This window comes from Odocoileus virginianus, chromosome 9 (genome assembly GCF_023699985.2).
Source record: "Odocoileus virginianus isolate 20LAN1187 ecotype Illinois chromosome 9, Ovbor_1.2, whole genome shotgun sequence".
In the NCBI taxonomy this organism is placed as follows: Eukaryota; Metazoa; Chordata; class Mammalia; order Artiodactyla; family Cervidae; genus Odocoileus; species Odocoileus virginianus.
Window position 1 is genome coordinate 61,270,429 of NC_069682.1, and position 17,576 is coordinate 61,288,004.

At 40.2% G+C, this 17,576-nt stretch overlaps 1 protein-coding gene across 9 annotated transcripts in view; it reads right to left on the reverse strand.

Moving 5' to 3' along the window:
- Window positions 1-17,576, reverse strand: part of NDRG3 (NDRG family member 3) — a 68,859-nt gene that overhangs the window by 31,720 nt on the left and 19,563 nt on the right. For 6 of the 9 annotated variants that reach the window (XM_020892051.2, XM_020892057.2, XM_020892050.2 and 3 more), the window contains exon 3: window positions 9,767-9,802. The exons of 1 other annotated variant lie outside the window; for it this stretch is intronic. In XM_020892051.2, coding sequence (XP_020747710.1) covers window positions 9,767-9,802 — 36 coding nt within the window. Of the gene's footprint in view, window positions 1-3,182; window positions 3,387-9,766; window positions 9,803-10,631; window positions 11,117-17,576 lie in introns of those variants that run through there. 2 more of the 9 variants (XM_020892058.2, XM_020892059.2) reach the window with 2 other exon arrangements.

The window sequence follows — 17,576 nt, forward strand, 5'->3', positions numbered from 1 at the left end:
CTCAACAGAGCCTTGGTTTCTTCACTCATGTAGGGCAGAGATAAATCTTACACTAGTTGAACATCAGTGCATCTCAAATTATAGGTCCCAGGCTAGAGCAGATATCTCTATCAAATCAAACCACAAATGACTCAGTATTTCTGCTCTTCTCTATTACTGCTTGCTATCTCCTATTCAAAGGCTTGAAAAAGGGAAATAAGAAAGGAAGGAGAGAATCAGGTACTGTGAACAGGGTTTAGATGAGGGAATCTAGAGACACAAATTCCTGTTGCTGTGGTGGTCAGACTTCCTGGAGAAGGGAATGGCAGCTCACTCCAGTATTCTCACCTGGAGAATTCCATGGACAAAGGAACCTGGCAGGCTACAGTCCATGGGGTCACACACAGTCAGACGTGACTGAGAGGCTAACACACAGCGTCAGACTTAGTGAGGAACCTCTCCACCAGGCTCATTCACTAAACAACTATGCATCTACTGAACCCCTACTATCAGACCCTGGGCTGAGCTCTGGGCACAGAACAGTGAGCAAGAGAGATGTGATCCCTGCCCTCGCAGAGATTATGCTCTACACGGGAGGCAGACAAAAAACCAACCAACCATAACAACAGCTTGTGATCAGTATTGTGAAAGAAATAAATAGAATGCTCTTAAAGAAAATTGAGGAGGAAGATATTAACTCTACTAGCAGACAGGAAAGTGCAAATTAAATTCAATACGATGTAATTTCATACATACCAGAATGGCAAAAAATTTTAAGTCATATAATGCTGTTAGTCAAGGTGTAGAGAAATAAGAACTGTCATACACTGTTGGTATGCAGTAACCAGGAATAGCTACTCTGGAGAATAATTTGGTAACTTCGAGCAAAGTTAAGCAATGTCTACCCTACAGCAGTTTTACTTTTAGGTATAATCTAAAGCAATTCTCAAACATACTCAACACACAAAAAGATATGCAGATATATATATGTATATATACATACACACTGCAGCCTTATTTATAATGTCAAAAAACTGAAAGCAGTCTAAATAGTCATCTGTAAGGAAACTGAAAGTGAAATAATATATTCACATAATGAGATACAGATAAAAATGAATGAACTAGAACTATAAGCACTAATACACAGAGAAAATCTTGAAAAAACAATGCTGAATAGAAACATGGAAGGATTTGTATATGACCTATGATTTACATATGCAGATTTTTATAAAAAGCAACATTGCATAGATTGTATGTTTACATACATAAATTTAAAGTGCATGTTTACAATAGCCAGGACATGGAAGCCACCTAGATGTCCATCAGCAGACAAATGAATAAGAAAGCTGTGGTACAGATACACAATGGAATATTACTCAGCTATCAAAAAGAATGCATTTGAATCAGTTCTAATGAGGTGGATGAAACTGGAGCCTATTATACAGAGGGAAGTAAGTCAGAAAGAAATACATTAATATAGTATATTAACACATATATATGGAATTTAGAAAGATGGTAACGATGACCCTATATGCAAGACAGCAAGAGAGAGACAGATGTAAAGAACAGACTGTTGGACTCTGTGGGAGAAGGTGAGGGTGGGATGATTTGAGAGAATAGCACTGAAACATGTATATTATCATATGTGAAATAGATCGCCAGTCCAGGTTTGACGCATGAGACAGGGTGCTCCGGGCTGGTGCACTGGGATGACCCTGAGGGGTGGGGTGGGGAGGGAGGGGGGAAGGAGGTTCAGGATGGGGAACACATGTACACCCATGGCTGATTCATGTCAATGTATGGCAAAAACCACTATAATATTGTAAAGTAATTAGCCTTCAATAAAAATAAATAAATCAATGAAAAAAATAAATCTTTAAAGTGCAAAAACTTGGAGAAGAAACATACATTAACTTTAGACTTGATTCCTTCTGGGCAGTGACCTATTCTGAAAGTGAACTTAAGGAGGCTTTGACCTCTCTCATGTCTTACTTCTAAAGAAAGAGTGAAGAAAGAAGGAGAAGCCAGCCCCTGCCAGAGGAGTGACACGACAGGAGAATCCAAATTGAAGAGACTGGGCAACAATCTGTCATCCGACAATCTAGTTGCTGGAGCCTTCTTTCTGTCATATCCAAGCCTTCAGTACAGTTTTGCTTAAGTATTCCAGCTTGGTCTCAGGTATGCTGAGAAGTGAGTAAAAAACAACTTATAGTTTGGCCCTGGGGTTAGCAGGACCTCCCAAGATCTGATAATTAATGGGGATAGTGTGTGCAGGAAAGGTGGGGGGTGGGTGCGGAGTGAAGGGGTAGGGGATAGTGAGCTGTCAGGGAAGTTCAGATGATGATGAAAAGGGACCTATAACACATGGGGCAAAATAGAACATATTAAAAGTAGACAAGGCATCAGCAGATGAATGGATGAGGAAGCTGTGGTACATATACACCATGGAATATTACTCAGCCATTAAAAAGAATTCATTTGAATCAGTTCTAATGAGATGGGTGAAACTGGAGCCCATTATACAGAGCGAAGTAAGCCAGAAAGATAAAGACCATTACAGTATACTAACACATATATATGGAATTTAGAAAGATGGTAACGATAACCCTATATGCAAAAAAAGAAAAAGAGACTCAGATGTATAGAACAGACTTGTGGACTCTATGGGAGAACCCAGGGGTGGGATGTTTCAAGAGAACAGCATCGAAACATGTATATCTAGGGTGAAACAGATCACCAGCCCAGGTTGGATGCATGAGACAAGTGCTCAGGCCTGGTGCACTGGGAGGACCCAGAGGGATTGGGTGGAGAGGGAGGTGGGAGGGGGGACCGGGATGGGGAATACATGTAAATCCATGGCTAATTCAATGTATGACAAAAACCACTGCAATGCTGTAAAGTAATTAGCCTCCAACTAATAAAAATAAATGGAAAAAAAAAACAAAAACAAAAAAACAAACAAACAAACAAAAAAAAATAGACAAGGCAACAGGGCAAAGTAATTACTGTCATCATTTCATAATCTGGATGAAATTCAGAGTTAAAGTTGGCTCACAAAATTTCAACTTTTTAGGGAGATCTCAGCTCCTACCTCCTGGGCTCTGTCAATCCTGTTGCCCCATTTGGAGCAACCCTTGGTTACCAGTATCTCATGGGGTTACTCTTCATTTTCAGAGAAATATGGAAAGAAAGGAGACACTCACCTCCATGTGGACCCGTAAATATATCCTTTGTGACCTTACGTGTGAATGGCTTGAACAAGTCTCTACCTAGAGCTGAGTGTGCAGAGACCCTGGCTATGGAGCTGATTCAATGGTCAGGCCAGGGTGGTGCTGTTGCCACCTTTCCACTTTAGTCAACTATCATCCGCTGCACAGACTGTTTCTCTAGTTACCCCACCACTCACCCCAGCATTCTAGAGGGTGTGACTGCACAATGAGAATGCCTAGTAGGCTCTGGTCATAGATCTTCCCCAGCACTCTGATTACTTACCACCTCCAAGGCTATGAAACCTCTTAAGCATGATCTCTTTTCTCCAGGCTTATAAAACAGCCTGAGATCATACTGGTCCCCAAAACACTTCTCCATCCTGGACTGCCTCTCCCTTTTAGTCAAAGATGTAGATTATCTTTTTAAGACTTTAAGAGTTTAGGTTATTACCATTAGTTGATAATAACCAATATTCACCTTTTTTTCTAAGTCCTTTTCCTTCAGCTCAATGTGCTATCACCAGAGTTACACAATCCGACGCGTCCTACCTCTTTATTTAAATTTTGACCACATCATGCCTGTTAGTGCTTCTTCCTCTCCCTGGCCAGTCTGAAACAGTTTAAGCAAACTTGAAGGACAACGTACTTCTAGAAATATCAACATTCTTATTAGTATGAATTTTATTCTGTTTCTAATAAGCAGACCTCTCTATGATCTCTGGGTATAGTTTTTGTTATTTATTACATATGAAATTTCATTTTATTTATTTTTTTTACATAGGAAACTTTAATACAATACCCCCATTACCTTACCCTGGGTAGTGGTATAAAGTTCATTTGCATGACTTCATTTAAGCCCATAGTAAAATAATCTGTCTCCACAATTATTCAGCCTTCTGCCTACAAGTAAATGACATTTTCTTCTTTTTAAAGTTCTGTAATATGTTTTCCCTAATTCTAGCCTCAGCTCTCTCCCCTCTTATCTCTCACATCCTTCAGCCTAGTTAAATCAACATTCTTTCAGATGTCTACTTTTACTTTACAGCTACCCACACTCTCAGAACTCTCACAAATCATGCTCTTCATTTGAAAGCTTTTTTTTGCAATATGTCAAGATAAAATCTGTCTTTTTCCTATCTATCTTTTTCAAAGCCAAATCCAATATCTTCTTCAAACAGCCTTAGTAAACAATGAGGAAAAAGAGAGTGAATGACTAACCTACATGCACTAGCCCAGAACACCTTCAGAACAAGGACTGTCTAGTCCAGGTAGGAAGAGGACCAGATTTGGCCAATTCAAACACCCCAATCTTTGGCCATGGTAGCAGTCCAGGGATGACAGTGTGACCCCCACACACATGACCCATGCCAAACCAACAAGACTCCTCCCCTGGCCTTTTTCATCAAGTTACAGGTAAAGATCTCTCGGCAGTGAGGCTGCTAAGCTGGAAGAATGTGCATTTGGGGCCTTGGTAGCCATCAGGCCCATGCTGTGACAGAGCTTGTCAAATAGAGACGGGGAAAGGGAACTGAGATTGGCGGTGGTGATAAAAAGGCCTTAGAATCTATCAGGTTCTTTTTTCTCTGCAAATGAAAATAAAGGCACCTCTATCCTGAGAACTTAATAATCAATTTCTGCCTTACCCATCCCCCACCCCCCCCCCACCAAAAATCAGCAAAACCAAACCAACACAGCAGTAATTAACACAGCATTGTAAATAAACTATACTTCAATTTAAAAAAAAAATCAAACCAAAAGGGGTCAGGTGTGCATCTTGAGGGGAGGACCTGTGAACAAAGGCCATCAGAAAGGAAAAGCACAAAGCAGAAGTATGGGTGGGTCAGCAATAATTCTAGTTTTCCGGGGAGTGGGTGGAGTAAACAATGGGAAACAATGGACAGAGGCTGAAAGGGAAATTGGGGCCACATTCACATCCTTCAAGGCAAGGAGAGGAGCATGGAACTGGTCAAACATTCTAACAGACTACAGCAGGTGGCTGAATCCCAGTTCTTTCCAAACACCTCTTTTCTGCGGAAGCAACTTCCAGTTATTAACTTCACTTAATTCTTATTTTGTAATAGTGCCCATTTACCAAGTGATCTGCGAGAGTTTAAAGCTGTTTAAATCCCTTTAGAAGAGGCAGTCACATATATACATCCTCACAGTAAGGTTCTATAAATCAGTCTTCTAAAGAACTACTGCAATTAAACAGCCAGCATGAAACTACCCAGCCCTCAGCCAGGTCTGGGGTTCTTATCCCAGGAATAGGAACTCCATTCTTGTGAGTGCACTCCATTATCAGCATCTTCTACAGGAATATATATCCTGGAAGAAAGCAGCTTTTCACTCTCCATTAATATTTATTGAGTGCCCCTCTGATGCAAGTGGAAGGCAACTTGACAAGATGTGCCAAGAGCCTTAAGTGTGTTCATTCCAAGAATCCATCTAAAGAAATAATCCAACATGTATATAAAATTTATGCGTAAAAATGTTTAATGAACTGAACAAATTATAATAACTGAACATACTATAAGGAATCTAATTTCCAAAAATAATGGAATAGTTAAGTCATGGGATAGCTATATGAGGATATAATAGTCAGCCATTAGAGTTGTTTTTTTTTTTTCTTTTTGGCTGCGCAACGTGGCTTGCAGGCTCTTAGTTCCCTGACCGGGGATTAAACACAGGCCCACGTAATGAAAGTGCCATTTCCTAACCACTGGATTGCCAGGGAATTCCCCACTAAAGACTGTTTTTATTAGAGTTTAAAAATGATATAGAAATGGGACTGTGTTCTAATATTAAGTCAGAAAAGGAAATATATAACTGTACATCCAGTGTGATCAATCAAATAAATTTTAAAAATTATTAAGAAAACTATATACACACAAACATAGCTCAAACTAAACACAGCAACACAGCTGTCCCTGGGTTCTCGGATTTTGAGCTTTTCTCTAGCTACTTCATAATTCTCTGTGCTCTCCAACTCTTCAACTATGAGCATGTACTCTTTCAATAACCAGAATACAAAAGTAAAAACTGGGAAGAAATATAATAAAATACAGCTATCTCTAGGTAACAGGATTGTAAGTCACCTTTAGTTTTATACTTTTCTGAATTTTCTAAATTTGATTATACACAAGAATTGTTTTTAAACATAGAGCATATTTACTCATGTGATATGCACACATTAAACACTACACATGAAGCTTTAGAAATATGTGAGAAATAATGATGATGATATTTATACAAACACAGTGATTACAATTTCATAATAAGTGTGTGTGCACATGTGGAAATGTCCATGGAGAGTTGTTTAAAAATGAAAAAGTTTTGTGTACTTTTTTGTAAAATTAAACATTGATTCCCCCCACAACATTTTATCATGAGACCTTTCAACCATACACCTAAACTGAAAGAATTTATAGTGAACATCTGTATACCCACAACCTGGAGTCTACCATTAACATTTTACTATACTCAATTATCATGCATCTATCCAACCTATATCCATCTTACTAATCCTGTTTTTAAAGTTGAGGTATAGTTGATTTACAATATTATATTAGTTTCAGGTGTACACCATAGTGATCCAAAATTCTTATAGATTATATTCCATTTAAAATTTTTATAAAATACTGGTTATATTTCCTGTGCTGTATAATACATCCTTGTAGCTTATTTATCTTATATATAGTAAGATATATAAATTTGTGCCTCTTAATTAAAATTCCTAGTATAATTATTTTTGAAGGCAATATATCACATGCACAAAGAAGCTATAGCATTTGTCTTTGTTCTAATTTCAAATTTTTAAACATTCTCACAAGCAGAAGACAATTAAGCAGCACCAAAGTAGATAATTAACAATAAGTCTATTGATTCACTGTTTCAACTGGCAATAGGTTTTCTCCTTTCACATCAATTCCGAGCACTGTCACCTCTAATCACCCCTCCCCTTATTACTTAGATCTCAGTATAACTGCTATTTGCCTCAAGGAAGCTGTATAGTACTGAAGTCACCAGGACAATCAAAGAACCAAAAGAAATGGTACGATTTTAATTATATTTTCAATTATTGGGGGGAAGGGAAGCATGTAGTTGGGACTAGTAAAGAAAACAAGAGGAAGAAAAGACAGTTCAGACTGAAGTTATGAGCTTAGTTGTTATGCTAAGATAACTTCCTGGAATATCATCAAATTCAGTAAAGATTTTTCTAAGGCAAGACAGATCAGAGGAACTTGCTTCATCAGCTAGTCCCATGCCACAGTTATGCCAAAGAGCAACACCAATGCCAAGGCTGAATGTAACAATGCTGGCTTTAGATCTGTTCTGCTTTGTCTCCTAAGAATGCCCAGTGGTTTCCAAAAAGCCTTCAGGTATACCACGCCACTCTACAGATGTCTCACGTCACAGTTCTACCTCCAAGGCCTTCTAGCACCTGTAGCCAAACTCCTGACCCAGACACCCCCAGTCTCCAGAATACCACATACGCCTTTAACAAAGAGCCAGGTGAGAATGAAGTGCATTCATGAGTGCTGAGGAGAAAAAAAGAAGGGCCTCTGACTTTTTCTTCTTTAGAACACAGAGAACCTGGACATTCATAACCACTGACAGTGACATACACTTGCCATCATTCTATTTGTATCAGAACTGAACTAAAGTTATATTTAATGAGGCCAGAACACACTGTTATACTAAAGCTTCACCCAAAATACAAAGAATTTTTGTCAGACTATTTTTAAGCCATAGTATTAAAAAGTAGTTGATAATAATAATTTCTAAAACTCAATTTCATTTATACCTAAGTATATTTATATGTGAGAAAAATCCTAAAGGATATACACCAAAATATTAACAGTGGTGAATAACAAGCAATTTTTATTTCTTTACCTTTTGGTATTTTTATATCGTTTTGCTATAAGCACACAATTTTTTAATATTCTGATTTAGGGGTGTGTCCAATTTGATGAAAATAAAAGCTTTCACATTTTATTTATTTTTTGTTTTTTTTTTAGCTTTCACATCTTAAAAGTAGAAAAATATAGACTATTTCTGGAATTTTTCACCTTGAATTTTACTATTACCCTCTCTCAAATGATCTCCTTCTAGGTAAATTATATCAAATACTAAGAGTAATGCAACTCAATTAGTTCAACCTAGGATCTAAACCATAACTGAAGTTAGATCAAAAGATCAAATTAAAAACAACTAAACCAAAAATTGACTGCCACCATTTACCGAAAAATAATATGGCTCTTTGTTTTTGAGTAAAGAGTCTATAACAAAAGATTTCCTAACAGCAGCAGGCTGATTATGTGGTATACATAAAGTATACCAAACAGGCACAATAAGAAGTGTTTGGCACTGGGATTTAAAAATCTGTAACAATGCTATGGAGCCTGCCCCTTCCAAAGTCTCAGTCTCACTTATCTTGCTAAGAAAGCTCAGCTTTATACACAGCTCAACTCCTTGCCACAGCTCAGCTCTGGACATTGCCAGGTGAGAAAGAATGGGTGATGGATTCAGAACAAAGTGGGGTTTTCAACTTCAATTCCACCCATGGCAATTTATGAAACCTGATTCTTAATTTCCTCATCTCTGATAAAAACCACCTTGTGATATTGCTCCAAGGATTAGAGAAATGTATGTTTAGTATCTATAGTAGGTACCCAACAAATTATTACGATATAACTGGGTTGCCTATGAGACAGATGTTAGTTTCTCCTTTTGATGTTAATGCTAATATGGAGCAATTCCACTGTACTTAACATCAAATGTGTACCTGAAAACGATGATTTGCCTGTGGGTGTGCGAGTTGGCTGAATCCTGGACACAGGGAAGCTGCCTTCCCTGCACCTTCCATTCCTGCTTAGTACCCTCTGAGTCTCCTTTGTGTTGCCTCTGACAGCCACTTACCACATCTACCCCAAAAGTAGGAGAGTCAGCCTGTCTGGGTTTGTAAGGTATCCATTTCCCTGTATTTATTCCTTCTTCCCATTTCTTTCAGGGCCAGTTAACAGATAAAAGTAGGAAGATGGAACTGCTAGTTTACTTTATGGATTTTCAAATTAGCAACAGAGCTACAGGCAAAAGCATTCTAAGATGAACTCCCATTTAGGAAAATACGAATGAGTCAGGTTGAATTTTGTGTTTCCAGAGGTACAGCCAAGAGACATCTGCTTTTTGTATTAATAACACTAAATCTTTCTTTTAGAACAGGTTTTGTTGTTAGTAAAGTCTCCCCTCCAAACTGACCGCCCCCAACCTTCTCTGCTGTGAGGTGACAACCATATGGCATTCGTGATTAAGGTTTCAAATATCAATTTGAGGAAAGGAGATCTTAATTGTAAAAAGACAGCTCCACCCAATAACCTACAACCATAGGGACTTGGCAAGCAATTTTTGAACACAATAGCAAATCATTTTAAATAAACTCGATCCAGTGATCAAAAGAACATGAAAGAATCATGACCAGCTATGAAGAGAGATCCGCCCCTACAGGACCATCACCACAGGGAGGGGAGCACTGCAGCGACCCTGTGCACAGCCCTCCTTGGTGCTTGTACAGTCCTTACCTGACAGTCAAAGTCCTGGAAGTGTCGTGTACCGTTCTGTCAACAGAAGGCAGAAAACACAGTCAGTTTCCCCATGTGGTTTCCCCAAACGTGCAGCAAATTCAGTTCACAGTGAAAGCAGTGCATGTGCAGCCTCTTGGTTGCCATAAAACTAAAATGGTTGGCTTCAGAGGCAACGCATGTCAGTAAAAGGGGAGTCTTTAGTGATGGAGTTACACTTTGGCAGGCTTCCCATGAAGATGAAGGAAGAGTCTGGTTTCCTAGTAAAGCTTGTAACTTGTCTCCCTACCTAAGGAGAGCAGGGAGAGCTTGTGGGAAGAGAGAAAACATGGATCAGAGTCTGAGAACACATTCACAATCCACACGGGAGGTACGTGGGAGGAAAGGAGCTGGAGGCCAACTCTGACAGGAGCCAGCGTGCCCAGGACAAGGAAGCAAAGAAAGGACGAAGACGAAAACAAAGATACAGATGGGTCAGGAATGAAAGATCTGAAATTTAACAAGGAAGAAAGGCAGTGTCACTGAGGGAGGGAAACAGATAAAACGGAGTTCCTCATACACTGGTATATCCTAGGACACTGCTAACAGGATAAAGGACAAATCACTGAATTGTTTAAAAACTAGGACATAGTCAAAAGATCCAAGGAGAATTCACCAAGCTTCTAAGAAGAGACTGTATCATAGTAAGGTTGGATTGCCCAAAAAAAATCAATGGTAATGACTCAGAGGCATTTCTGTAATATTTCAGATGCCAGAGGTGCAAGAGTATGACATAAGAGTATAAAAAGGGTAAATGAGTGATGTCTTTGGGAGGAAAAAAACCCTTCTGACTCATAAAGTAAAAGCTCCTCCCAAACCTCATTACCTTCATTATTCAGAAACTGTTATATCCGTCCACCTTCCGGAAGGTGTGGAGCTATAATGATAATAAGTACCTTATCCGAAGCTGCCCCTTCAGAGAAGATCGAGGTCTCTGATGCCAAGGGAGTACTAAGCAATCCCATCTCCTGTCAAGAAGATCCTCTTAGAAACAGTTCTGTGTCCTACCATTCACACTGCTGGCAGGACAAACAGAGGTTAAAAGCACAGCCCAGCCTGGTAAGGAAACAAACTGTCCTCCCTTGAGAGGAACTAGTGGAGCTGGGATGATGCTCAGCACTCTTCAATACGGCAGCCAATAGCCACAGCTGCCAATTTAAACTAAAACTTAAAATTTTGTCTCACTGTCACATTAGCTGCATTTCAAATGCTCAGCACACATGTGTGGCCGTTGGCTACTGTATTACTGGGCAGTGCAGATACAGAACATTTCCTTTGACTGCAGAAACTTCTAGTGGACAGGGCCGATCTAGACAGCTTTTGAAGGAATAAGATTATGGATGAGCAGCCCTCATCTCTCTACCAGTGGCAGTAAAGTCACAATAGATTACCAATCACAGAGAGACTATTGATGACACTGAGAAAAGGAGAGAGTGGTGGAGACAGCTAGCCCGAGGTATTAGTCCTGGCACGAAACCAAGTTCACAAAATAAAGTTTGAAGCAGTCACAGCAAGGAGAAACAACTATGATGCCATGCAGACAGCACATTCCCATGGAATGCTGCCATTGGTAAAAAGGATCATAGTGTTCCACGGCCCCCACTGGCCCCACACAACTCCTGAGACCTCCTTCAGAGAAGTCATTGTACTTAATTTCTAGTTTGACTGTGAGAAGCAGAAGGGAGCGCCATCTCAGGGACTCAGGTAGATTGTTGTAGTAGGATATAAACGACCAGCCAGTGAGTCCCAGTCCCTGATTCAACTTGCATCCTCCACCACATTCAGCAGAGGGCCAGGTGTAAGTCAGGTACTTGATGGATATTTATAAAAGGAATAAGCCAATGTAATAAAATTAAGTACTGACAAGTTTCTGTTAAGATTTTGGTCAAAAACACCAGAAAAATTCCACTGCATCCCAGTCATTAAATAAAAATACAGACTACAAAACAGTCGTCCAAGTTTGACCTCAACTATATTAAAATATCCTCCAAAAGAGACTAGAAGAAAAATACCCAAACATTAACAACAGCAACTATTTCAGAAGAGAAAGTTTATGGGTGATTACACTTCTCTTGAAACTTTTCTACAATGAGCATGTACTTCTCACCTTTTGCAATGAAGAAAAAAAAAATGATTTGGTTTGGCACAAAAAATGTCTATAACTTAGTATTTTGTATTATATGATTTAAAGATTCATTTAATCTTTTCAGGAATAATCTGTAATGATATCAAAACAGACCCATTACAGCTTCAATCTTATTGGGCTCCCAGAGTTTCCCTTAGAGAAAGCTTAGGGAAAATCACTCCAGTCTGAACTAAAATCTTGGTCCTGGAACACAGACACACAAATTCTGATGAGCAATTTGCGAAGCAGCTGTCGCTGTATGCCTGAATTCTTTCTTCCCTATCTTGTGATCACAGTCAAGAAGCATTTTGTGAGGCTAAAGCTTGAGATGAGCACAAAGGGAAATGCCAAAAGCAGAAAGATGCGATTCTTTCCTGAAACCAAAGTGATCTTTGTTGAGAACCTAGCAAGAAAACAGTTGCACATTCTTTATGCAATGTTCACCTCCCAAAGAAAAGATACTAGTAATCAGAGGAAGACTAACACTTGTTTTCTTGGCTTTTTTTTTTTTTTTTAAAGATGTCAGATCCTCTTGGGAGTCTGGCTTCAGGCTTCATGAGTGATCATGCATCTTGGACAAAGGATATAACTGGGTCAGTCTGACCGTGTTCGGTGCCCAGATTTTCTGAGCGAAGATCATTAGCTGGTCCCCAAATGATCTGAGTGTGGTCAACCAAAGCCAAATTCTCTGAACTCATTAAAAATTCAATACTGCTCACTAGATAGATTCTGGAAGGGATAAGACCTCCCTGAGGCACTTCCCTGGGAATTTATTTGTCTCTGATATTTGCAGTGCAGGGTTCCACTCCAACAAAACTTTCAGAAGTTTCAGGCTCTGGGTTCTTTCTTTTTATTTTCTGTCCTTTTTGAATATAGCATTAATTCCATGTTCAATAGAGATTCTTGCACTAAGCAGACTTAAGTAGCAGAAAGGGATTCAAGATAACAAGTTAAAACAATAGAATAATGTAGGGGAAGAGGAAAAAAAGGAAAAATCAAGGAAAAAGAGAAATCATAACTGAAAGTTGCAGTCAAGGTAGAAGCCAGCTAAGGGGCATGTTTCTTGGTGGAGGCTCTAGGCCAAGTGCAGAAGGTAAATGAAGGAGCTCAAGAAAGTAAATTTTAAAAAAGTAATTCTCTCAGTTCAAGCCTGGAGAATAGGCAAAAAGCAACTGAGAATCTATCAGTGTATGAAGGGAAGTATAAGAAAAGGGGGGAAGGCAAGGAGAAAAATTTAAGAATCAAGTAACTGCTGGACAGTTATAGAAATATAACTGGACAGAAGAGAAACATACTTTCCCACTATCAGATCTAGTTAAGATCAACATATAGTTTCAAAAGACAGAAAGAAACAGATAAAACAGAAGAAAGACCTCAGGACCAACTAAAAACAGGAGGAGATTTGGAGCAAATCGACCTGTTTGGTGACCTTGTTGTGGGGTGCAGTGTCTGACTCACTACTCTATTCCCAGTTCTGGCACTTAGTAAAAGCAATAAACATCATTCTGGAAGAGATATGAGCATCTCAAAATAGAGATACTCAATTTGAGTAAGAAATGAATTCCAAAGAGGAAGAGTGACACGCAACTGATGAGCTTGGAACTAAGGTACAGTTGTTAAAACAGGAAAAGTTTTAGAAACAAGCAGATTAAAGACTGCCAAAGAGAATAAAATATGGCATGTCTACTAAGAAAAAAAAGGACAATAACTCTTGTCACCAGAAAGTAGAAAGATGGGAAATTGTACAAGCAATGTATTAATAGCACTTCACAAATACTCTTTAATGAAAATGTCAATAAATCTGTGTTGCTGTTGTTTTTAAAGAAACTTTGGAGGGTATGGGGTGGCGGGGAGGTTCAGGAAGGAGGGGCTATATGTATACTTATGGGTGATTCACAGTTGTTTGGTAGAAATCAACACATTGTAGAGCAATTATCCTCCAATCAAAAATAAATTAAAGACCAAACAGAACAACCTCTGCCTGTCTCTGCTGCCCTGGGGATGACTGAAATGCTTATCCCTCAGTTCTTCCTGCTTTTCCTCTTATAACATCCTCCCTACCTTCTCTTATGTTTCCAGTCACCAGTAGAGGGTCTACCTCACTTTCTACTGTAATAACCGAAACAAATTAATAACTTGTTCCTGTCCCCCCAATGAATATTTATTCCCCTTCTTGGTAGGTCCCCAGTTCTGCTGAAGCCAACTGTGGTCTCCTATTTATTTTCTCAAGTCTGGTCTTTGGCTTTCACAGGCTCAGCAGTATCTGAACTGAAGGTAGGTAAAGGAAGGCAGGGAACATGAAGGCAAATTGGGGAGCTCTCTTGCTTATACAGGTCTGCGGAGGTGGGGGAAGAGGTTGGAACAACCAACTACAAGAGGCAGCAGGTGGTGGGAAGAACCTTAGACCCCCTGACCCAGGCTGAAGTCAACATCCGTGGAGTCTGGTCCTGGCTTCACCACCTCACTAGACACCAGCATTGGACAAGTCATATAATTTCTCTGAGCCTCATCTATAAAATGGAGTTAAAATACCTTTAACTACTTCCTTCACAAGAAGTTAGGAGATTCAAATTAGATAGTACTTGTGAAAATGCTCTGAAAATGGTTAAATGCTATTTAAAAAAAAATCATTTCATATAATTCTGTCTCAAAAAAAAAAAAAAAAAGCCCCACACAGAAGTACTGGCAGGTGCTTCTTTTCATCACTGGAGCCAAAACAAGCATGGCAAAATTACCCACTTCTTCATAATTCTGAGCCATAGACAAAATCACAGGCATACTAAAATTAAATGGGAAAAGTACCAACAAATGACAAGAAAAAAGTTAACATAAGCCTCACTTAAAGCTATTTTGAGAATGCTTCCTTATAGTCAGCTCAGGATAAATTTCTGCATTTCAGGTTGGGTCTAGACTCCCTTTAGCTCCCTGAAACCTGGAAGGGCACAACAATGTCTCTGACTAAGAATGTATCTAGGAGGAGAATGGACAGAAAGATGATGTGAAATGATATGAACCTCCAGGTTTCTGCTTACAGAGAGAGGGCAAGCCTCAGAGGTGACACCAGAACTTCTGCAGGGTGAACACAGCGGCAAGGCCGTGGGCTGTGCAGCAGGAAAAGTTTGGGTTTCAATCCTGGCTCTGCCACTTCCTGGCTGGGCAGGCCTTAGAGTCAGAGGTTCATCTACTAAGTGAGGAAGACGATCTATTTCAAAGGAATGTTCTGATGATTAAAAGAGAGAAGGTATGTAAAGTACCCAGCTTTACATAGGCTACGATAGGCTATTAGGCAAAAATAAAACCTCCCCAAAAACTAAAAGCTCTAAGACTTCTTTTCCTATTCAAATCTGGAAGCTTATACCCTACCAGCAGTGGTTCTCAACTGGGGAGACTCTGACCCCCAGGAGACATCTGATATTGGCTGGGGACAAGTTTGGTTGTCATGACTGGAAGATGCTACTGGCATCTAGCGGGCAGAGAGGCCAAGGATGCTGTTAAACACCCTACAATGAATAGGGCAGCCTCCCACAACAAAATATTTACAGTGCTAAGATCAAGAAACCCTGTCCTACAGCATGTGTTCCTGGGTACACAAACTGAATAAGCTACTTCACCTTTCTTAGCCCTCGTTTCCTCATCAGCAATATGAGAATGAACTGATCTGTGTGTCCTAAATCACCAAGCCCTTGGGAGGACCAAATGAAATAACGGATGAGAAGCACTACTGTCATTAAACCTTTCAAAATGTATGCAAAAGCACCCACTTATCGAGCAAAGGCAGAGCACTGATATGCTGGGGAGTGGGGGGTGGAACGGGGTAGAAGGCTTTGTCGGGAATGACATTATCTGAAGAGGGCCTATTGCCAATCTACTTCTATAAAGCTTGGCTGGAGCAGGGGGAGTGCTCATGAATAGTGATGGACTAGGAGCACTTCCCAGGGAGACAGAGGAGTGAGATGGAGCGTGGGAAGTGGGTAGGGACTGCACAGGCATATCAAAGAAGAGTTAACAGATGTTAGGAAGTGAGACAATGCTTGGTATCTTAGACTGCTCAGGCTGCGTGAACGGCTTATACAACAAAAATTTATCTTCTCACAGTTCTGAAGCCTGGAAGTCCAAGATCAAGGTTCCAGCAGGGTTTGGTTTTTGGTGAGAGCTCCATTCTTGGCTTGCAGATGGCTGCCATCCATGTTTCCTCATCTGTCCAGGGGTGGAGGTAGAGGGTGGATCTCTCTTTCCCCTCTCCCTCACTTTTCTTATAAGGCCATCAATTCTATCAGATTAGGGCTCTACCACATGACCTCATTTAACCTTAGTCACCTCCTTAAAGCCCGTATCTCCAGTACAGTCACATGGGAGGCTAGTGCTTCAACATATGAATTTAAGGGGAGGAGACATAATTCTGTTCATAGCACTTGGGCACACATCAGACACAGCCAGGGAATCATTAGAGCCTCAGAGATGAGGACCCAAACATTAATCCAACGTTTTTCTGCAGTTACAGTCACAGAATCTTTTCTTTTCCAGCTGCCTTCTCTATGAGACATCCAGTCAATTAACTCCTGCAATTCTTCATGTAGGTGCTTCAGGCGCCCTGTGGACTTCCATGGTCAGGGAAGACTCCTCCTCTAACCTGGGCCCCAGTCCTTGAGGGTCTGAGATCCGTCAGGTCACAGGCTTCCAACACTGGCTCATCAGAATCACTTCAGGCATGGTTCTCAATTTTTGGATGCTTTTATAAACATTCACCCCAGACCAATTCAATCATAATCTCTGGATTGATTATTGGTTATTTTAGGCATTGGTTATTTTTAAATCTCCCCAAGTAATTCCAATAAGCAGCCAAGGCTGAGGATCAGTGATCATAGAGGGGTGTGCGTGCCCTGTGCCCATCCCCTCAGATTCCAATTTAGTTGTTTTAGAGTGGGGACCCAGGAATCTGTATTTTTAAACAAGTCCCTAGCTGATTCTGGTGATCACTCAGGTTTAGGATACGTTTCTAAGTTCCTGAAGCTAAACTGCCTATCCCCACCTGCCCTGTAACTATTCATTTCTGTGGCTGTACATAAGCATTACAGATGCAGATTCTACTTCCTTCCTCCTCTTCGTGGCCCATCATTTGGGGACAGCCCTTCACATGCACCAAAATTCAGTACTTAAAGGAGAGTTTTCTGAAAACATGCAGGGAAGCAACAAAAGAAGCCAAATAAGGGCTTAAAAAGTGTGCAGCTTGCCAAGGGGGAAAGCAAGAGATCTGACGAAAGATAAAGGAAGTGGGGGGAATAGGGATAGAGACGAGGTCACAGGGACAAGAACGGGGTTGACAGGTTTCAACAGCAAATTAGTGAACACAGAATAAGTCAACAGCCCTAGAAGCTATAGGTGAAGGGCCCTGCTTTGGGCAAAAAAAGATTAACAAGCAACAGCATCTTCTGGTATAGCCCCCATTGGCATTCTGACCCTACCCACATTTACCCTGACTTTCTATCAATACTTCCCCAGGAAAGGAAGCCATGAGCTCATCCATACCAAGAGTAATTTAATAGGGGGCAGTGACAATACATCAAAAGAACAGGACTTAAAAGAAGGAATTTCAGGCACACTTACTGAATGGAGAGGGAGAAGAGAGAGAATAAACCTTTCTTAGCT